This window comes from Corvus cornix, chromosome 26 (genome assembly GCF_000738735.6).
Source record: "Corvus cornix cornix isolate S_Up_H32 chromosome 26, ASM73873v5, whole genome shotgun sequence".
Lineage (NCBI taxonomy): Eukaryota > Metazoa > Chordata > Aves > Passeriformes > Corvidae > Corvus > Corvus cornix.
In genome coordinates, this window is record NC_046354.1 from 1,133,729 (window position 1) to 1,155,875 (window position 22,147).

Sequence of the window (22,147 nt, forward strand, 5' to 3'; positions counted from 1 at the left end):
TTATTTAATCCATGAATTTTGCTGCATTTGCCATTCCAGAAGCCACTGGGAATACCTCAGCCAGGTCTGTGCTCCAGATTTTATTTCAGCGTTGAAGATGAAAGAATTGCTTCCTGATTTTGTGTGTGCACCAGGCTTTTCCAGCTCTGGAGGCAGTGGGCACACGGAGATGGAGGCGGCCGTGCATCCCTGGCCCCACAATTCCCAGATGCAGATGGTCCGTGCGAGGCAGGAGGCAGAGCTGGTGCTGCCAAGGCACTTTGGAGCAGTGACTGTCACACAGAGCTGGCACTGGTGTGCCAGTCTGAGCAGGGGGTGGATGCCAGGGTGGGATCCCAAATGCTGGGCTGAGCCTCCACCCACAGCTGGGAGCTGAGGGAGGGTGAGGGATGGGACACCTGGTGCCTGTGCCACGCAGGGGGCACCTGCCCCTGTGCCACCTCCTGCACAGGCCCACCCTGCAGCCCCGGAGCGTCACTGTCGCCTGCCAGGGCAGAGGAGGAGCTGCCAGAGTGAACAGACCGAGCATCCCATGGACGGTCACGTGCAGCCCGCGCTGGAGATGAAAACCCATTTCCCCTCCTGCAGGTTTGCACGAGCCTGTGCTGCTCCTGGGAGCGGGGCTGGGATCTCTGCCTGGCACTTTGTTATTCCAACAAACCCCGCTCAGATGTTCCATATTGATGTGATGATTAACTCGAGCCGTGGTAAACCACAGGAAAGCATTTGTCTGCAGGAGCCTGTGTGCCAGAACACGAGGCTGCTCCGAGCCCTGCCGGGATGCTGGGCCGGATGGATGGAGGAAACTCTGGCTTGAGGACAATTTTCCTGCTTGAGCAAGCCTCACTTCGGGATATTTGCTATTTTTTCAGTCTTCCTTGCTTCCCAGAGGAGGCTGTCCTCGCTTTCATCACCTCCCTCAGGAGCCTGGCGCGGTACGAGGAGGGTGTGAGGGAGCCAAGGAGATGGGAATGTTTGGAGAAGCTCTGATCCCTCACTCGGGGAGTGATCCGGTCCCCTGTGCTCCAACACAGCGTGTCCTCATCAGATGTTAATGAGGTTCTTAGAGCAGCAAAGCCAAACCTCTGCAAAGGTTGCCTGGATCAGAGTTGAAGGGGCTCTCTCCGCGTGCATCTGCAGCGCCGTAATTAAATAATCCCCTCGTAGCCATGGCAACGTTGTCTCCGTGTCCTCTCCCACTCGCTGCTGCTCTGCCAGAACTTCCAGGTGTTGATTTGGTTCTGACAGCCCGGTGGGGGCTCTGAGAACCCTCCCTGAGCTGGGGGCATGGGAGAGCAGAGCTGGTCCTGCAGGAGAGGCTGGACCTGGCGGGAGAGCTGCCCCTCACCTGCTCTGTGCCTTCCTGTGGCACAGGAATTGATCCTGGAGCCATTCCCACCCTTGGGAGCTCCACAGCATTGTGGGGATGCTCCTCAGTTATTTGTGGCTAAAACTCCCCCTCTCCCCTCTCCTCTGTGCCCTGGCTCTGCCCCAAGGATTCATTTCGCGCATCCCACTCGCTCCTGGTCCTTCCACACTCATTGCTGGCGTCAGTCTCGGTGTGTCTGAGATCTCCACGAGTCAGGAACAGCAGTTTCCAGGTAGGAATTTCCACAGCCCGAAGCAGATTGCACCCACGTGTCTTGCTCAGCACAGCCAGAGTGTTCCCATCCCTGCACACTGGGATTTTTCTTGGCAAAGGTGCCCAGCAGGATGTTCCACCTGGAGCTGAGCATGGAGGCACAGGAGGAGGAGCAGTGGGAACAGGAGTCTGTCAAACTTCTTACAGCCCCTGAGAAAGTCTCACTTTATTTTCCCTGTCACCCTGACACATTAATGGCTGCAGCTGAGGCATCCTCCTTGCTCCTTCCCACACTTTTCCACATCTCCTGCCCCAGCACAAAGCAGAGTTTTCTCATGAATAAAGGAAAGAATCAAATCTCATTGGAAAGTTCATCAACTTTGGGCTCCTGCTCAGTGAGTGATAGATGGCTTTAATTACACTGAACTAGTTGGCATCTCTACTCCACTCCCCAAAGTCATTAAAAATTGATTTTCTGTTTGAACTCCAGCCCCTCGAGGGGTCTGTGGGCAGCGTGCCGTGGCTGTGGGATGCTCCAGGGGCTGTCTCCAGCCAGGGGAGGTCACAGGCCTGGGCTGGTAGCACGCAAAAGCTGTGGAAACTTTGCTTTGGCTGCTTATTTTAGGTCTTTATTTATTTATTTATTTGGAACTGGTTTCTTGCACTTATTTGTTCCGGGGGCTGGCAGAGTTGGAATTCATGTGTTTTGGAGAGACCGTATTGACTTTTTTTTTTTTTTTTTTTTTTAAATTTATTTTATTTTGCTGCTCTTATGGGTCAGGCAGTCATGGAAAGCAGTAATGAGACTTTATCATTTAATGGTTGAGCAGCAGGTTCGTTTTGGCACAGGGAGCAGGGAGAGAGGTCACAGTCAGGCAGGGGGGAGCAGGGCTGTGCCCTCAGGAGTGAGGAGATCCCCCGGCAGTGTTGGATTCTTGGCTGTTCTCCTTCACACAGATGCTCCTCTGCAGACATTGTTCAAAATCTCTGTGTGGTTTTTAAAGAATTACCATGTGCAGAAGCCGCAGCTCCTGAGCAGAAAAAGAAACGAAGCGCTCAACATCAAATCATCTCTAATGAACTCTTATTCACATAATTCCAATCCTCTGTTATTTATAGAGCGCAGCGAGAGCATCCAGCTCCTCACAAACACGAAACAAGCCCTGAGCTGCATTTAAATCACAGGGACAGATCCTGCCAAGCCTCCCTTTGTTGGGGATCCACAGTGCCGGGTGATTTTGGGGCTGTCCTGACCTTCAGGCTGGGTCCGAGTTCAGCGTGCTGGGCAGATTTTAGGGGAAACCCAGCGACCTCCCTGGGTGCTCCTGTGCTGGCTGGTGTCTCCCACAGGGAATGCTGAGAGCTGTGGGATGCTTGTTTGGTTTGAAGAGCGCGTGTTTGCTTCTGGTTCTCCACCCAGGAGCAGCGTGATGGCTGCAGCACTGGTCTGCACTGGGAAATGCTGGGGTGGGGTGGATGTGGGCAGTGTCAGCACCAGGCAGGGTGCAGGAATAAGTCCTGGCTGGGCTGTCCTGGGGGGCTGTGCTGCCTCCAGCCCCTGGGGTCGGTCCCACCCCACGGTGCTGTCCCTAAAGTGCTTTTTGCTCCTTAGAAGGGAGAGGCAAAGCAGGAAAAAACACCTGACCTGTGGCCACTCGAGGTGTAGACCCTGCGAGGACACCCCAGGCCCCCTCTGCAGCCAGGAATCAAACCCAAGCCCTTCATTTCCACCTCTGACCCTGAATTTCTCTTCTCCATTCCCGAAGCTCTTTCATCCATCACTGGCTGAGGGCATTCCCACCTCTGCCCCTCATTTCCAGGGTCCCAAACCGAGCCCTCCACCCATCCCACGGGCTCCACGTCGGCGAGAAAACACCAACCCCGCGCTTCCCTGGGTGATCTCTGTTCCAGGAAAAGCTGTTGAGTGGGACTGAGGAAACAAGAAGAATAGCAGCCCTATTGGTGTCGTCCTCAGAGAGGAACTGGGTTCTCACTGTGTCAACAGCACTTGGCGTGACAGTGGCCGTTGTTTGGGGAGACACTGCTCCTTTCAGAGCCGGCTGCTGGGAGCCGGGTGCTGTTTTGACGGACAGAGCCGGTGCAATCCAACAGTTGTTTGAATTCCCAGCCAGTTGCAGGCATCGCTCCCGGGGCCCGAGCGCTGCAGGGAGGCTGGGAGAGGATTATCTGCAGTATTTGGTGGGAGAAATGGAAATAGAACCACAGGATCACGGAATGGTGTGGGCTGGGAGGGAGCTTGAAGATCATCCGGTTACACCTGGACACCTTCCACTCTCCCAGGTTGTTCCAAGGTCTGTCCAGCCTGGCTTTGAACACCTCCAGGGACAGGGAGTCCACAGCCTCTTGGGAAACCTGTTCCTGTGCCTCCCAACCGTATGGGAAGGAATCTCTTCCATACATTGTAGAGGGACAGAGCAGGAGCTCTGTGCAGAGATGGGATGCAAGCCCACCCTGCTGCTGGAGGTGGCAAAGGACGGGTTGGAAAGGTTCAAGTGGTTAAAAAGGTTAAAAATGTCTTTGCTGGAGCCAAGCAGTGACCTGTGGTTAAAGCCTGGTGTCGTTTTGAAGCCTTTGGGGTTTCAGTGCTGGTAAATAGGTGAGGGCCGTGCTGCACCTCAGCATCAGGCAGGGACCTTCCTCATGTGCTGTGGATGGGAGAGGGGTTTACAGCAGTGTTTGGGGTTGTTCCCACCTGTGCTTCCCTCTGTGGCATCCCTGCCTGGAAGGGACAGCAATCCCCAGGGGGTCAGGCTTGGGGCCAGCGTGGCTGCTGCTGGAAGGGCTCAGAGGGGCCAAAGCAGTGAAACACCCACCCAGACTAAACAAGCTGCCAAAATGCCCGTGATTTATTGCCTGCAGCAGCTCCCCTGGGAGAAGGGTGAGAGAGCAAAGCATAAATCAGGGAGGAGAGGACTCAGCTCCAGCCACAGCGGAGGTCTGGGCAGGGGGGCTCAGGGGTTTGAGGAGCCGACGGCGCCGTGGGAGCCCGGCTGGGGCTCTGTGTGCCCAGGACTCGCCCAAGGGACGGGGTGACCTCATGTCTCAGTCTCCAGTAATTCCTATTCTCGCATGTTGGAACAAATTCATTTCAGGCTGTGGATTTGCTGTTGTGTTCCGTGACTCCGAGGGGCGAAGTGGGACCTGGGGCTGCTCCGGCTTTGCTGTGGGGGACCAGCTCTGAGAATGTGTGGTTCCCTTACAGGTGTCCCGGGTGCCCGTGGAGTCCTGTGAGCAGTACACGACCTGCCAGGAGTGCCTGAGCTCGGGGGACCCCCACTGCGGCTGGTGCTCCCTCCACCACATGTAAGTCCAGCCTTGGCTGTTTCCTGGTGATAAAAGCAGCTTTCAAGGCTTCTGAGTGCCTCCACGCAAAACGAATTAGGCTGAAGTTCCTTAAATCCATTTTTCTCTCCTTCGGACATTCCCTGCATTGCAGCGCAGATGCCATTGGAGATCCCTGAGCTCCCGGGGAGAGGTGAAGGGAAATAAACTCCTGCTCCAGGAGCAGTGGGTCGCCCACAGTGTGGGCAGGGGGATGTGGACACAATGGAAAACCAAAATTTAAACTGGTGGGAATGGAGGTCTGGTGGTTTGCACACTCCTGCTCCTTGCCCAGGTTGTAAATCCCAAATAATGTGAAATTTTTAAAGGCAACAGTAGATGTGAATCTGTGAGTGGGGCTTTGCTTCCAGCGAGGTTACAGCCCCAGAGCAGAGCACAGAGCCCTTTTAAATGCACCAGGAAAGGAGATTGAAATCCTGCAAGGGGAGGTCAGGGGTCTCTGCTCCAGCCGTTCCCGGGGGGATCCGGCAGCGGGCTCGGAGCTGGCAGCCCCCCTCACACTGCCAGGCACAAAGGGCTGAGGGTGCTTTTCTCCAGGGGAACTCCAGGAAATTCTCTCTGCATTCAGGAGGTGTCCGTGCCCTTCCTTTCTCTGCCCTGCCATAATAAGGAGCACTTCCTAAGGCGGAAGGGAGACCACCGGGCAGAGGAGCTCGGGGGAGGAGGGGAAGGCCTGGGGAAGGCTGGAGCAGGGGAATAGAAATCCCTCCGGCCCCGTGCCAGCTCGCAGAGCGGCCCCGTTACTGCACGGAGAGCGTGGCAATGGGGGAGGCAGAGTTCAGGGCCCCGCACAGCAGCGCTTGGCCCCTTGCCTGAGGAGCAGGTGCTGGAGGGGAGCGGGGAGCTGCAGGCTCCTCCGCAAATCCGGCCTGGATTTGGGGCTTTGGGGTGCAGAGCAGCTCCCCACAGCGGGTTTGGTTTTTGGCCACACTTGGGGAGGTGCAGGAGAAGCAGCTCAGCCCCTGAGCATCACACAGGCTCCTCTCAGGGAAGGGCTGGGGACAGCAGCAGAGCTCTGAGCATCCCACAGCAGCACCTCAGGGCACTCTGGGCATCCTTTGGGGTTTTTCAGCTGTTTTCCTTTGCAAACAGGCCTGTCCTGCCCTACAGCTGAGCCACCCTTTGTGCAGTCATGTCCGAAAGTCTTCACTGCCACAGCTCCTTCTTCAGAAGGGAATTATTTCCATCCCTGGGCATTCCCACCCCTCGGGCTCTGCCCCTGGGGCAGCCACCCCAGTGTGCCCTCCCAGGGACAGCGGGTGGGGAGGGGACGCTGCAGCAGGGGCTGTGCTGGGGCTGTTGCTGCTGCTCCTGCTGCAGCTCCTCCGAAAGGATCACCGAGCACTTCCCTCATGCTAATGAGCTGGATCTTCACAAGCCACCTGGGAGGCAGGTAAAGGTTGTTATCTTCATTTTGCAGAGACAAAACCCTCAATGACAAGAGGAGAGAAAAGTGTCATTTCCTCTGCCCTTTTGGCCATGACATTTCGGCATCAACCTATTCCCAACAAGGGCTCCTCCCCGATGGGATTTCTCAACTCTCCCTTCAAGCATCTGCACTTCAGAGCAGTGATCATTTTTTAGCCTTTTTTTAAGCTGTAAATAATTGAGTTTATCTTACTGTTCCTCGAAGCCTCTGTCATCTTTGTTTGGAGGCCCCAAGTGCTGGAGTGTTTGTATTTAATATGTCATCTCTCCCCTTTAATTCTCACACATTCCTGCTTCCAGCTGGAGCAGCTGCTCTGTGGAAGGGTGGTGGGTCAGGGGGTGACGCTCACACTGTGTTTAGGGATGGCTGAAAGGGTGAGGGGCAGAGGAGGAGGTGATTTGTTCATCCTCTGCATGGACAGAGGGATCCTTTGCTCTTTGGGAGTGATCAGAGGCCTCCAGGAGATTGTTACAGGATCTCTCCAGCCCAGTGGGATCTGAAGCCTGCAAGACTTCCCCGTGCTGCTCTCTGCAAGTGTGTTATTGTCTCCAGGCCTATTTATCTCTGTTGGGGCTGTTGCCATAAGTAGGATGATAAAAAAGAGCCATTCCAGCGAGTCAATGAGATAAAGGCTCCAGTCAAGAGCTCACTTTAGGGCTATCTTAGAGATTCACTTAAACCTCGATATTTCTTCCTTTGGCACCATTCATATTTAGCTCCATTATGCTCCAGGAGAAAAGGTACAAAAGGGAGAGGGTGAGGAGAGCAGCCCCAGCGTCTGTTGGGGATCACGGGGGTGGTTTGGAAAGGGAAAGTGGAAACCTCACTTATCCTCATCTAGAGCAAACGGCCTCACTCCCACTGTCCCATAGAATCCCACAGTGGGTGGGTTCGAAGGGACCTTAAAGGCAAATTTGTCATCTGCACCCATGGAGGGGGGTTGGAAGGAAAGGATTTTCCCCAAATGACATAAACCAGGAAATCCTGGAGGGATGCCAGCACCACAGTCTGGTTTGAGACACTGAAAGTCCTCCCTTGGTTCCCAGTGGGTGCTCTGCTGGAAACAGCGGAATTTCCCTCTGCTCCAAGGACACCTGCAAGAGAAAACAGGGATAAGGAGCCATGCTGGAGCCCATGGAATGCCAGCAGCAGTCCCAGCCACCTTGGCATGCTCAGAGCGTGCGTCCCTGCTGCTGGGAATGGGATAGAGCTGGGAGCTCAGGGCGTGAGCACCAGCCAAGCACCGCTGGCAGCAGCTGGAAGCTCCCATTCCTGGCCGTGTCTCGCACTCAGCTCCAGGAGGAGATGATTAGTGAGCTGTGTGGGTTCAATTAGGACAGAGGCATCATCCTGCCCCTGCCTGTTACTGCTTTCTGCTTTAGTTCCTGTGCAGATGATGAGTTCATGGCTCGTCCCACACCACCAGCACATGGGATTAGCAGCTCTCAGTTGTGTCCCAGTGCAGGAATTACTCATGGGATACTCACGGTTTGTCTTTTTGCTGATCACAGAATATTTTCCAGCACCCTTTGCTCCTAACCTGGTGCCCAACACCTGCTCCCTGTGCGGGCATCACCAGGGCCTGCTGCGGAACATCTCCCCGGGGGTTTTGGGTGCGTTCTGTGCTCTGGGTGGGTGTTCTTGTGCTGAGTGCTCGTGTGTGGCAGGTGCTCCCCGAGGGACCGCTGTGAGCGGGCAGAGGAGCCGTTCCGCTTCGCAGGGAGCATCAGCCAGTGCCTGAGTGTGACGGTGCAGCCCAGCAGCATCTCCGTGTCCGAGCACAGCCTCCCGGTGAGCAGGGATGGGGGCTGCGGGAGAGGCACCTCCAGCAGGGAACACTCCACGCTCCAGCCTTTCTCCCTTCCCTCTGGCACAAGTGTTTTCTCATGAAGTCACGCTCGCAGAAGGACAGGGGAGCCAAGGGGTCACCCGAGCTGGGGAAGGAGCCGGAGGGGGGACGGCAGAAACAAATTCCCCTTCCCCTGGTGCCCCAGCTCACATTTCCCTTGGTCTGGTTTCTGTAGCTGGTGAAAGGAAAGCCTTTGTTTCCCAAAAAGCTCCTCTGTGAGCAGCGCTCGGGCCTGGCTCTCCGAAGCTTCCCAGCTGTTGCTGCCGGAGCCCCCCAGCCCCCTGTGGCAGCTGGTCCTGCTGCCTCCCCTTCCCAGGCTGCCCTCAGAACCCCGAGTAAAAATGGTGTGGGGAGAGGGGACTCAGCCCTCCAGGCACTGGTTTGCCATGGGGACACTGCCCAGCTGTGATGGGGACACTGGGGACTTGCTCCTGCCAGGCCAGGGCAGGGTGGTCTGTCCTGTCCATGCAGTGGGAGGGGAGGTGGATTGAGCTCAGGGGTTTGGGGACAGTTACTGCTGCTCTCAGGGTCCTGCCATAGGCTTTGGGGGCGGCAAAACTTCTGTAGAGCAACCAGGGGACAAAAATCTGCCATTGCCACCACTCCTGACCTGCAGCGCCCAAAGGCTCAGCGGGGTGGGTTTGTAGCCATAAAGAACATCCTTGGCTTCCTTTTTCCCCCTCCCTTTCCCATGAAAGGGCAGCTGGCCAGAACCTGTGGGCAGGTGGGTGATTTGAGGGGGTCATTTTGAAAGGGAAAACAGTTGGGACAGAGAATTTGAGGGAGATCTGGGAAGCTCTGCCTGCTCACAGCTCTGTTTCGCTCCCCGGTGTCCCTGCTGCAGCTCAGCCTGTGGGTGAGCGACGCTCCAGACCTGAGCGCCGGCGTCAGCTGCCTCTTCGGGAACCTGACGGAGGTGGAGGGGCAGGTTTCGGGCAGCCAGGTGGTTTGTGTGTCACCGCCAGCCAAAGATGTCCCTGCCATCCCCGTGGATCAGGGTAAGTGATGACTCCTGAGCGGTGACACGGTGTCAGACAGCGCGGGGCAGCTTTGGGAGTATCAGCTGAGTGGAGCAGAGCCTTTGGGGCTGCTGCCGGAGAAATTCGTGCTCCTGTCAAAGCCTATTGAACCCAGGGAGCTTCATCCTTAGGAAATGCATCCCACACAGGGCAGGATGGGCTGGCAGCAGGCAGCAGGGAGTGCTTGCCCTGTCCTTACACCCTCCCTGCGCTGCCAGACAGCTCCCAGGGCAGGACAGGAGCCGTCTGTCCCCTCCAGGGTGGCTCACAGGTGGCCAGGAGCTCTCATCCCTGCCAGACGGGGTGAATCTGGGAAGCAGGAATCTCCCCTAGGCCTGGCTCAGCACCCACAAGTACTGGCTGCAGTTTCTCTGTTTCGGTGCTGGTCTCTGGGTTGTCTCCTCATTAATGTCACCACTGTCATATTTTCTCTTCCCGTAACTGAAACGCCACTGGCTTGGAGTTCATCTTCCCCTTGGCATCCTTCCAGGTGTCCACGGTGCCTCCCTGCTGATGTCTTTGTATTTCTGAGGCATTTTATGGAGTCTGAGACTTGGGGAACACCGGGGGGCCCAGAGCCCTGTAGCAGCAGGACCAGGATAGGCTTCCCCACAGCAGCCCCAAAAGAGCGATCTGCTCTTAATTGACCCAGAGCAGAGGCTCCTGGAGAGCTCCGCTGGTGCTTCACTTGTTTCCAGCAGCGGCTCCTGTTCTAGGAGATAATTCTGGGACATTATGCCCAGAGAAGCTGTGGATCCTAATCCCTGGAAGTGTTCAAGGGTGGGGCTGGATGGGGTTTGGAGCAACCTGGGATGGTGGAAAGTGTCCCAGCCCATGGCAGCGGGTTGGAATGAGATGATCTTTCCCTTCCAACCCAAACCTTTCCATGATTCCACGATTCTATTCCTGGGCTGCCTCTCAGAACAGTCTCACTTCTTATACCGGAGACTGACTCAGGAACAGGGCGAGATTCCAAAATCATCCCAAGGCAGCGTTTCCCCTGTGTCTCTGATGCATTTTGCCATCAGGGCTGGTTTTTTGGAGGCATTGTTGGACACAGACACCCCGGGGTGTTCGGGGGCAGGGTGTGGGTGGAGGTCCTGGTGGGTGGGGGAGCAGGGAGATGAAACCCCGAGCTCCCCAGCAGCAGGTGGCTCAGCGGGCGGGCAGTGGGCAGCAGATCAGCCCGGGTGTGCTGCTGTCCCCTCGCTCCCGCGGGCAGGAGTGACGGGCTCTGCTCTGCATCCCCAGACTGGTTCGGCGTCGTGCTCCAGCTGAAGTCCCGGGAGACGGGCAGGACCTTCGTCAGCACCGAGTTCAAGTTCTACAACTGCAGTGCCCACCAGCTGTGAGTGCTCCTTCCCCACCCTCAGCAGAGCCAAAAACCAGCCCAGAAAATTTGGGGCATGGGCGTGGGACCGGCCAGGGGGGTTGGCACGGTGCGCGGGTCGCAGCACGCACGGTGCGGGCCAAGGGCAGCCAGCAGCCCGGGTCTGCTCGAACTCCGGGGGCGTGCGGAGCTCGGAGAGCCCCGGGAGGACGCAGGTGGAGCGAGCCGGGAGCAACCTCAACCTGCTGGTGCCCCCAAGCTGCGCGATCCCGCAACTGAGAACTCGGATACAGCCGGCTCGGGAACGGGAAGGGAGCTGCTGGGGAAGGCAGAGCAGGGGGGCTGGGGGATGCGGGCAGAGGGAGGTGGGATGCGGGCAGTGGGAGGTGGGATGCGGGCAGAGGGAGGTGGGATGCGGGCACAGGGAGGTGGGATGCGGGCAGAGGGAGGTGGGCTGCAGGAGGGGAAGGTGGGCTGCAGGAGGGGAAGGTGGGCTGCAGGAGAGGAAGGTGGGCTGCAGGAGGGGAAGGTGGGCTGCAGGAGAGGAAGGGGGGCTGCAGGAGGGGAAGGTGGGCTGCAGCCCAGGCATGTGGGAGGCCCAGTGGAGGCTCCATGGAGGGCTCGGTGCTGCTGAGGATTGTGGAATCACATCCCCCCGGGCACTGGAAGGCAGCAGGCAGCCGGCCGGCCTTAAAAACACATTTTCAGACCTGAAGTGTTTATGGATTTCTCTCTGGAAACAAAGCGAGCTCCGGCTCTGCGGGCAGGACCTGCCAGCAGCTGGATGGGGATGGCAGGGCTGGGAGCCTCTCCTGGGGCAGGGGCAGCTGCTGGAGTCACCGAGTGCCAGCACAAGGTCACTCCCAGCCCTTCTGTGCTGGTTTGAAGCCTCAAGCTCCAGGGCCTTTCCTGATGCCCTTGGAAGAGGGTTTGTGTGTTTGTGTGCTCACGGGCTTGGCTGGCCGCTGGCTTTCCTAGGCAGGCATTCATTTTTAATTTAAATTCTGTTGTGAGCCACAGCACAGAGCAGAGGTACCGGGATGACAGGGAATCCTTCAGTCCCCCTGTGCTGCCTGTGGGATCCATGTCCATAATCCCAAGGATTCCTGCTCCTGTCCTGCTGCCCCTCATGCACAGCTGTCTCCTCAGGCCCTTGTGCCTCGGTCAGGCTGTGCAGCACCAGCAGCACTTGCAGTTCCCCCAGGCTCCTCTGCATTCTCCCAGTGTGGAATTTTCATGAGGAATGGCGTTCCAGGGACCCCTATTTCCATGGAGGAGCCGAGGTTTGGATCAGGAGAAGCAATACATCCTTCCTGGCCTGTCACTCGGCTTCATCTGGCCGTGCCTCCCCCCGTTTGTGTCTGGAGATAAAGTGCTTACAGGGTGGTAAATTCTGCAGCACTTACATCACTCCAGACTCGTTATCACAGAGTTCAAGGAGGGCACAGCCAGCCTGGCAGGAATGAATCACGGCATGCAGAAAGGAGGCAGAATTCAGGGCTCAGCCAGCAGAGAGGAGAGATCTATTGATCCTGAGGCTCCGTGCTGCAGTGCTGGGTGTGCGGGGAGCAGGGGAGCTGCTTTGGGCTGTGTGGCATCTGATGCACTCACCCCTGGGAGGTGACACGGGGAGAGAGGGACAGGAGGGGTTTGGGGATGGGCAGGAAGGTCCTGGGAACCCTCCTGTGATGTTGTGACCCCATGGACTGAGGTGGTTAGGAGCTCACGCCCATGGATTCTGTGTCCCCAGGGGGCTGCAGGTGGGACAGGGAACCTTCCCTGACAAGTGTCTTTTAGTAAGGACTAGGTGGGTGGAGAGCTGCACTTTCTGAAGCAAAGGAGACACACTGGTTCTTGAGAAAGGTGGACTGGGGTGAAAGAGCCAGGGTGGTGACCCGGTGTAAAGCTGAGAGCTCAGGATCCCACGTTGCCCTACTGCCAGGCCGGGGGAGAGCTGGAAGCAGCAGCCAGGAAACTACAGAAACCACGGAACAGGGAGAGGTGCCAAACCAAACCACTGGCCTGGGTGCCCAGGGAGATCCTCCTCCCTTGGAGGGGAAACTGGGAGCTCCAGCAGCCCCTGCTGGGAATGCTGGAGGCCAGGCTGGGTGAGGGCAGGTGGGTGAGGTGCTGCAGACCCAAACAGGGACAGAAGTGGGTCAGACAAATGAGTAATTAAATAAGCTCGCAGCACTCGGTGTTCTCCCCCAGATTTGCCCGTGCATGATTAGAATAAGCTCCCTTGGCTATTGGGGCCACCAGGAAGGCATCAGGAGAACACAAGTGAGGTATTAGAACTCGTTCTGGTGGCAGCAGCTCACACGAGCTCGCACTGCCCTGGTCCCTGTGCCCAGCTGGCGAGGGAGCCCCTGCTGCAGAGCCTCTCTCCTCCTCTTCCAGAGCTTCTTGCCCGAGGCCACACTGCCACCTCCCTGGTGACATTTGTCTGCCTGCCCTGGCCTTGCTCCAGCACATCCCCGGGCACTTCCCTCTCCAGGCAGCACCACAGTGCCTGGAGCCACAGGTTATGGCACGGGACGGACTCCATGGGCACAGCTGATCCTTGTGCCACCAAGAGCTGCCACGTGGCAGGAGGGGTGGCCTCGGAGATGGAGGAGGTGGCAACTGCCAGGATCAGCAGCTGTCACAGCTCGTGCATCTCTGTGGCGGCAGCAAGTGGGGAACAAAACCCACCCAGGCACTCTGCTGGCAGCTGGGCCCCCCGGGGCTGAAAAGGGTCTGTGTTCTTTCAAAAACATTTCATAAACAGTTATTTTTTTTCCCAACATGAATCAAAAGCACTTGCTGGACCCTCTGCGCTCCAAGGCCGGGCAGAAGTGTTGCCGTTGACTCGGCGCATTCCTGACTTGTAAAACAACTGATCCCATTTTTGCCAGGCTTGCCTTCTTTTCTAGAAACTAAAACCCAAGCCTGGTGCCTGTGCAATGCCCTGCTCTACTTTACACCAACCCAGTGATGTGCAATAAATCCCAGCTTGTATTTTACTGTGGAATAAATTGTGAGGCTGCCCAAAGTCTGTCTTTTGAGCCTGTGTGTTTTCCCAAACCCGTTTCTCACTTTTGCTGTATCAAAACCACGCCCCTCAAAGAAATTATTTTCCCAGGAAGCCTGGATTTCTGGTGAAGCCTGGAGATGACTGTGCTGAGCCCTGTGCTGACCCCTCCTTTGTCCCCAGGTGCCTGTCCTGTGTGAACAGCGCCTTCCGCTGCCACTGGTGCAAGTACCGGAACCTCTGCACCCACGACCCCACCACCTGCTCCTTCCAGGAGGGACGGATCAACGTCTCTGAGGTACCACACCGGGATTCTTCCCTTTATCCTTTGCTTTTCTGTGCCGCAAGCAGCAGAACGAAAGTTTCTGTGAGGTTTGTTGCCTTCCCGTGGGTCTCCGTGTTGTCAAAAAGATGCAGCTTTAAAGCAGGGAGGTGTTGGTGTCACTGAAGTGCTGCTCTTGACCTGAACGCCAGATCTGATCCCACCCCTGCTGTGTGGGAATGCCCAGGTTCATTAATTACAGTAATTACTGCAGGGCTTTCCCTCGGGGGGGCCCAAGGACTCCTCAAACCCAGCACCTTTCAGCAGCTCTGCTTTGTCTGAGGGCCACAGCAGGTCTGGCTGGGGCTGGTCGGTGCCTTGTGCTGGCAGGGCTGGGATTTATGGCTGTGGACTGGTGGAGAAGGGAATTGCCAAAGTGCACAGCCCCGGATTTTGGAAAAGGGAGTTGGTTCGGGTTCCAGCGCTGGGGACCCGGAGCCATCTCTCTTAGCAGTTCATAAAAGGTGTGGGGCTCCAATCCAAAAATGCTTTTAACACTTGGAAAGGCACAGCCCGTGAATGGCTCTGCCAGCTCTCCTGTGCGTCCCAGGGCTGAGGGATCCCAGGAGGAAAGGGGTTTGTTAGCACAAATTCCTGATTGAACATGGCCAGGAACCCTCGGTCTGGGGTTTCTGCATCCTTCGTTCTGGCTGATGCCCCTGCCTGCTTCATCTTGCTGAGGTCCTGATGCTGGTAAGGTCCCGGTCTTTGCCCTCACTGTTCCTACAAACAGCTTTGTAGCACCTGAAATGAGACCGTATAAAGACAAAGCAAAACCCTTTGCGTCTCCTCCTCCTGAGCGATGGGGAGGTTTCTCCTTCACACTCAGAGCATCCCTGTCCTCCCAGGCTGCTCAGTTGGAGTCCTCTGTTCTCTGGGTCTCCAACCCTGCCAGAAGTGTCTGGCAAGTCTCTGCTAAAGTAGGACAATCCCATTGTCTCTGTTTTCCTCCTGGGAGCACCCAGGACTTGCCTGAGATCACAGAGAGGGAGAGAGCGGAGTTGGTATCTCTGGAAGTTCCTCCTGGGATCACAGGGCTGTCGTGTCTCTGAAGAACTTCCTCTGTCTTCTTCATCTTGCAGAGGTTGTTTCTTACCAGGGGATGTTTTGGGATATCTCACACCTTCCTGGGATTAGTTTTGATAAGGGCTGATGATAACGATACAAGTGCTCTGCTGTCCATCATTTCTTCTCCAGACCTCTGAGCACAGGCAAAACCACCCCAAATAAATTTGTTTGTTTATTTAAGACCAATGAGTTTCCTCCTCACACGCAGCATGGTGATCATGCCTTTACTACGGGCTCTTTACTAGCACAGAAATAAATAAATGCCTCATGAAGAGTTTCCTCTCCTAACCCAACACAGATCACAATGTTCTCATTGTGTCACGGCCTGATGTATTAGGAAATTGTTTGTGCTCACCCTCGCTCCCTCCCCAGCAGAGCCAGTGGTGTTTGGAGCCGTGATCTCCGTGTCTGTGCCCTACTTTCAGTCTCCTGTGCCTCTCCTTATGTAAGGTTTACACACGTGTTCACACCGGCCTGGAAATTTGCTCGCATCTTTATATTTAATTCAAGGGAAAATATCTTGAATATTCCCTTTTACTCCTGGCCCATCAGAATTGGCGTCCCAGTGGGACTGGATGTGTAACGAGCTCCCTTTGATGCTCCCAGGAGTTGTCTGTCTGGAGGAGGAACAAGAGCTCAAAGCCTCAGCCACTTCACAAGGAGATGAGGGAGAGAAATTCCTTCTTCGTGAGCTGTGCTCTTGCTCACTGCAAGCTTCTGCCTCTACTGACCGAGCTAAATGCTGCTTTTTTGCCCTGCCTTCCATGAAAATACAACCCAGAGAGCTTTGCTCATCCCTCCACCTGCCCTGTCAGCAGGAAGTGTTTGCTCAGGTCCAAGCTCAGGGGCAGATGTGGGGGGTGCAGAGGAAGCCCCAGAGGGGGGTGGGTGCTTTTGGAAAAGTGCAAACGTGGAACACGTGGTTTGGGGTCACCAGTCAATGAATACAGAGCCCTTCACAGCCTTTACAGCAGAGGGAACTTGCAGGACGGAGCTGGCTGTTCCTGCTATCCTCCCTCATGGGAATTTCTGACATGGGGGAACCCAGCTCCTCTGAGGTGTCCATTTCCAGGTACCCAATTCTTTAGGAGTTCCTAATTAGGTAGGCAATTATTTTCCCATCCTGTTCTTGGCCAGAGGCTTCATTGTCAGCAGAAGGTGCCTGCTCAGACCTTGCTCCCACTAAATCAGGATTTCTCCAAGAGATTCTCGTGGGTGTGGAGCATTGATTGGCCCACTTTACACAGCTCCAGATCAAGCCAATGATGTGATTTCAATGTGTCTGATGTGGTTGGGTTTGTGTGTGTCTGAGGTTTTATGATGTCTCTCTCTAAATGTTTGAAATTTCCAGAGGAGGAGAAATGTGGATACATAAACACATCCTTACACCCCATCCCAGGGAGAGCTCGAACCAAATAAATCCTCTTAGCTCCCCAGAATGTGGGGCCCATCCCTCTTTGATGTCCAGTGTGTGCTGATAATGCCATTCCCACAGGAGGGCTGCTGATCTGGGGACGGAGAGTTCCAGATTCGGGGAGTTCGGTGCCGAGCCAGATTCCGGCTCCGTTGTGACTCCTTTAAATTCCCACTGATGTCAGAGCAACGCCCTTGCCCCTGGCTGTGCCCTTGGGTGCTGAGTGCTGCTCGATGTGCCTTGAAGGACACAAATCGAAATCAACCCACCCTCGTGCCTGTCCTGCCAATCCCCATCCCAGGAGAGCTGAGATGTGCGGGAGGTGACTCAGAGCCACATCTCAGGCCACCAAAGCCAGCCAATGACTTTGCTGGGTCACACCTGACTTTGGGGAGATGCCTTTGCCTGAAATAGGAACAAAAAGCCCGGTTTCAGCAAAACTACCCCAGCTCTGAGCAGTGGCAATGCCTTTTCCATCCTCGGTGTGGATGTTTGGTGTTTGGAGGGAAGGAGCCGCACGGGGAAGAGCTGCAGGGAGCAGAGGGAGATGTTCCTGCCTGTAACCTGTCCCCAGGGAATAGCTCCTGTCCTCACCTCTGGCACACAAAGGGTTGTTTACAGCAGGGAATGATTCCCTCCAGCCTTTCCATGGCTGTAAATATCCGCCTGCCTCCCAAATTAATGGAGAAGACCCAGGTTACAGCACGTGCCCGGAGCTCAGGACTAATGGTGTGGGGAAGGAATTTACCAGGCTTGGCTCCAGCTGCTTTTCTTTCATGTCTGGTTTCTAAGGAACAGGGTCTGCTCTCCTTTCCAGTGGCATAAATGAAGGATAATGTGTTTCCATGAGTGACAGGGACTGTAATTTATATCATTGGGAACACAACTGCGAACCAGGGGTTTACATTCACGTGCCAGATTGGGTTATGTTTATAATTTCAAAATATGTGCAGCAAGTTAACATTTGTGGAGAGTTTGTGGGGGTTTTTTGAAGATGAACAGTACAAAACCAGTCTATTTTGTGCCATTTGGGCTAAATCCCGTAGTCAGAAGAATTGCCTGCCATTTCTAGGCAATTTTTTTTTTCCAAATAAGAGCAAGGAGGTTTGACCTACTAAAACTGCTCGGTTAAACACAAATAATAACCATGGGTGCTCTGTTCTGCTCCAGAGACAGCTGCAGAACACGGGCCTTTAAGGTATTTATAGACCTTAGAGTCTTTGAGGCTAAAAAGTGTTGGAGAAGCATAAAATGTCTTTGTAAATTGTGTGTGCTGCTACTTCACAGGCAGAATATTCCCCAAGAGTCTGTGCCACTCAGGCATCGGAGCCTTGTCTTCCTCCAGCAGATCTGATCCGTGTTTATTCTGGTGGAGGGAAGTCAAGGAGGATAATGAGAGGATTCTGCGTGTTTGTTTAGTGAGAGGAGGCAATAATGGCCTTCCTAACTCGCTGCAGGATTTACCACTCATGAATTAAAAAACAAAGTAAACTGATTATGGAACAAATTGTGTATTCCATCACCTCTATTCGGTGTTTTCTGGGTGTTTCGCTCTTCCTGGGGAGGAAACGCGGAATGGGGCACCCAGGCTGAGCCTGACAAAGCAGGGACACGAGGGATCTTGGCCACAGCTCTGGCCCCAGCAGCAGGGCTGGTGCTGCCAACCCCTTCCCAGTTCATCAGGAAATTCCTCTGAAGGGAATCAGCACTGACTGGGGCACTGCTGAAGCTGATGATAAACCCCTAACAAAATAATTTGTCTGCAAACTGGCTTTACAGCCAGGGAGCAGCTGGGAGAGGTGGTGGAGGGACAAACCACGCTGCCAGGCTGTTCTCCTGCAGCAGCACCCATGTGAGAGCCAAAACCCCCACACAAGGTCTGTGAGCAGGGCTGTGTGTGCAGGGATGTGGGAGTGCAGGGATTTGGGGTGCAGGGATGTGGGTTTGTAGGGATTTGGGGTGCAGGGATGTGGCTGTGCAGGGATTTAGGGTGCAGGGATGTGGGTTTGCAGGGATTTGGGGTGCAGGGATGTGGCTGTGCAGGGATTTAGGGTGCAGGGATGTGGGTTTGTAGGGATTTGGGGTGCAGGGATGTGGGTTTGTAGGGATTTAAGGTGCAGGGACATGGGCATGTAGGGATTTGGGGTGCAGGGACGTGGGAATGCAGGGATTTGGGGCGCAGGGATGTGGGTTTGTAGGGATTTGGGGGTGCAGGGATTTAGGGTGCAGGGCTGTGGCTGTGCAGGGATTTAAGGTGCAGGGATGTGGGTTTGTAGGGATTTAGGGTGCAGGGCTGTGGCTGTGCAGGGATGTAGGGTGCAGGGATGTGGGTTTGTAGGGTTTTAGGGTGCAAGGCTGTGGCTGTGCAGGGATTTGGGGTGCAGGGACATGGCTGTCCAGGGCCGTGGGTGCATATTACTGCGGCAGCAATTTAAAAAACAAATGGCAAAGAAAAAATCCCTGAAAGCTGAGCACTGAGGTTGGAAATGGCTCACAGGGGCTCCAGAGCACGTGCAGGGTCTGAGCCAACCCAAACCCTTGACCAGCCCTGGCAGCTCCCGCGGCTCCCCTCGCTCAGCTGAGAAATACAGCAGCGACTGCCCGCAGCAGTGTGGCTCCCCATGAGCATCCTGGGTTTTCCAGAGTCTGGCATCTTCCTACAGATCTCTCCATCCCAAAACGTGGATCCCTTATTAGTGTGATCACTGCAGCTGTCAGCCAGCACAGAGGGGCTGCCTTGCTTCTGCTCAGGCTGCGCCCGCCTTGCTTTCCTCACAATCCCAATGTGACATTTTCCTTCCACTGGAACCAAAGGAATGGAAAAAGAAAAAAATCTATTTTGTCCCACTTGTCTCTAATGATGGCAGAACAGATTTTGCTACCAACGTTTTCAGCACCAGAGAGCAGATCTGGGAACAGGAGTCCTCTCCCGTGCCTGGAGAGGCAGGAGCCCATCCTTAGCAGGCGCCTCACGGATGGCGCTGGCCAGGAAGGATAATGGTCCATAACATATTCATTATTTTCAGGACTGTGCACTGAAGTTCTTGCACTGGTGAGGCACGTGGAGATTTTTTGTTTTCAGTCATAGCGGGGTAAAGGACTCTGCAGCTCCAGGCTGCTTTTCCTTCCAAACCACGGGCGCTCCGTGGGGCTGGGCCCCTCTCTGGAGCAGAGCCACTTGTCTCCTGTCAGTTCTCGATGTGACTTTGAGGTGAAATTCAAAACCTTAAATGCAGGCAGGTGTTGAGTGGAAGGTGGCACAGGCGTGTGGTGTGTAAGGAGAGGAAGGAATGAGTGTGCAGAGTCAGCTTGGAAGAGCTGGCAGGGGGTGGAAAATGCCATGAGTCCTCAGAGTGTGCTGGTGGTGAGCTGGGGTGGGATCCACAGCCCCAGGGTCAGTGGGAAGCTGGGAATGCCATTCCCTTCCAGCCTGCGAACCCACTCCACTGCAGGAAAGGCCTTCCCTTCCCTCCCCAGCACAGCTTGCTGGCTGATGGAGTTTGAAATCACTCTTGGCTGTTAATCCGTGAAAGTCCCTGTTAGAAATAAAATAAAATATATATAAGGAAAAGTGCCACTAAAAAGGTTTATGAGGCTGCAGTTTAAGTTAGTGGCTCCTCCAAACCAAGGGAGCGTCTGTTCCTCATTTACTGCTCGCTTGAGCCACTGGTGAAACAACTTCCCCTGGCCCTGGCTGGAGCTGGAGCGGGAGCCTGGGCTGGGGAGGGGGGGATGTTCCCCCTGGACACACTGTGCTAGCGGGATCCTGGGCAGGATGGCTGTCCTGGCATTGCCATCAGGATGATTTCCTTTCATCCCCAGGCTGGGGGGCAAAGGGCTCGGGGTGCCAGTCTGGGATTTGGCAGAGGGAACAGAGATGGAGATGTCAGGGTGTTCGTTCTAAACTCCTGCTTTAGCTCAGGATTAATCATTCCGTGTCAGGTGCTCACAGGTACTTAGGTACCTTGTTCCATTAGATCAAAGCAAATCAGAGCTGAGCAGAATGTAAATACTGCCGATGGTCAGAGCCTTTGTCTCAGCGTGGTGCAGTTCCCGGTGTAGAAATTGAAGAAAAATTGTATTTCCCAGTGTGCCGTGCAGAGATAATGTTTGGGATGCTGAGATCTCATGGGAGGGGTGTCACAAAGTTACCAGGTGCTGCTAAGTTGTTTTTTGTGGTCCATCTCGGGGTTTCATTTGGACATTCAGTTTGTGTTTGGGGGGAACTGGAGATCTGTTCTTCTGTGGAATGGTGTTTCACGGGATCACAGATGGTTTGGATGGGAAGGGATCTTGAAAATCATCTCATCCCACCCCCTGCTGTGAGCAGGGACACCTTCCACTATCCCAGATTGCTCCAAATCCCATCCAACCTGGCCTTGGACACTTCCAGGAATGATTTTTATGGTCCCTTCGCATACAAAGCACTCTGTGATGTGGAGATAGAAGGGGCAGTTCAGGTCGGATGCTTTGCCCACCCAGCTGGCAGAGGCACAAATCCCACCCAGGCTGAGGAGAACACTGCCAGCCACAGGAGCTGGTGGGCGGTTCAGGAAGGCAGGAGGTGTTGGAGCATGGAGAGGAGTGAGAGCAGACAGAGTAGAACTTAATGTCACCTCAGAAATGAATGGCACCTTGGCCTAATTTTACTGAGATAAAGCAGAGCAGAACAGTGCCTGGTGGTGAGAGGGAAGCACACCCTGGGCTGATCCATCTCACTCCACAGCACGAGGGGTCTGAGGGGTGAAATGGGATTAGGAGAAGCCCCCGTGGCTGGGAGCAGCCCGTCCCCTCCCAGAGCAGGGGGCTCGGCAGGGCTGGAGCAGCTGATAAGGGGCTGTGCTCCTCAGGAGGGTACAGCAGGAGATGCTGGCTCCGCAGATAAAACCTGGGGGAAGCTCAGAGCGGGGAGGACACCTTGGATTTGTCCCCAGAGAGGGTGTTCCTCCTTGTGCAGCTGCAGCGAGGACATCAGTGCCAGCCCCGGGGCACAGGGGGTTCTGTGTCCCTGCACTTCACCTGCAGCTGGACTGGGGAGTGGCAGGCCCTGGGCGCTGGGGATGTGCTGGGACATCGGCCCTGCCACCAGAGCAGGTGGCCCGAGACCAGGTCACAGCTGCAGCTCCACCACAGCCCACCCTTAACCCCGCACGTCTCTCATTGCCTCCTAGGACTGCCCCCAGCTCTTCCCCACGGAGGAGATCCTGATCCCGGTGGGAGAGGTGAAGCCCATCACGCTGAAGGCCAGGAACCTGCCCCAGCCCCAGTCGGGGCAGAGGGGCTACGAGTGTGTGCTCAGCATCCAGGGCATCATCCACAGGGTGCCCGCCCTGCGCTTCAACAGCTCCAGCGTGCAGTGCCAGAACAGCTCGGTGAGAGCGGGGGGGAACCTTTGGAAAGGGAGTGTCAGCTCCAAACAGCCGCGGGGAGGGTGGGAAATCTCTAATCCTGAATCCCAGGTGGGAGAATGCCCACGAGGGGTTCAGTCACGGGGAGGAGATCCCTTATCTGGAGTCCCCTGGCTGCCAGTGGGGGGTCAGCCGGGGGAAGGGGAGGAGGAGGAAGGAATGCAGAGGGTGTTAAGGCAGGCTAATTCCCACACCGGCAGATAAGGAGAATCACAGACCCCTTATCGGGGAGCTGTCGAGTTCCAGGTCACGGTGGCTGGATGAATAGAGCAGTGCTGGAGAGCAGGGAAGGAAGGAGGGGGAAAGGGAGACTGCCAGGGGAGGAGCAGAGCACGGCGGGGAGAGGGGAA

The 22,147-nt window shown here is 55.5% G+C and overlaps 1 protein-coding gene across 4 annotated transcripts in view; it reads left to right on the forward strand.

The window, feature by feature from the left end:
• PLXNA2 (plexin A2) overlaps positions 1-22,147 on the forward strand; it is a 145,326-nt gene that overhangs the window by 79,397 nt on the left and 43,782 nt on the right. For 3 of the 4 annotated variants that reach the window (XR_005603645.1, XM_039565104.1, XM_039565105.1), the window contains exons 5-10: positions 4,806-4,906; positions 8,042-8,165; positions 9,068-9,221; positions 10,494-10,590; positions 13,769-13,883; positions 21,561-21,761. Coding sequence is in view for 3 of the 4 variants with exons in the window: in XM_039565104.1 (XP_039421038.1) it covers positions 4,806-4,906; positions 8,042-8,165; positions 9,068-9,221; positions 10,494-10,590; positions 13,769-13,883; positions 21,561-21,761 (792 nt within the window). In the remaining variant the exon portion in view is untranslated. Of the gene's footprint in view, positions 1-4,805; positions 4,907-8,041; positions 8,166-9,067; positions 9,222-10,493; positions 10,591-13,768; positions 13,884-17,676; positions 17,824-21,560; positions 21,762-22,147 lie in introns of those variants that run through there. The other variant, XM_039565106.1, reaches the window with a different exon arrangement.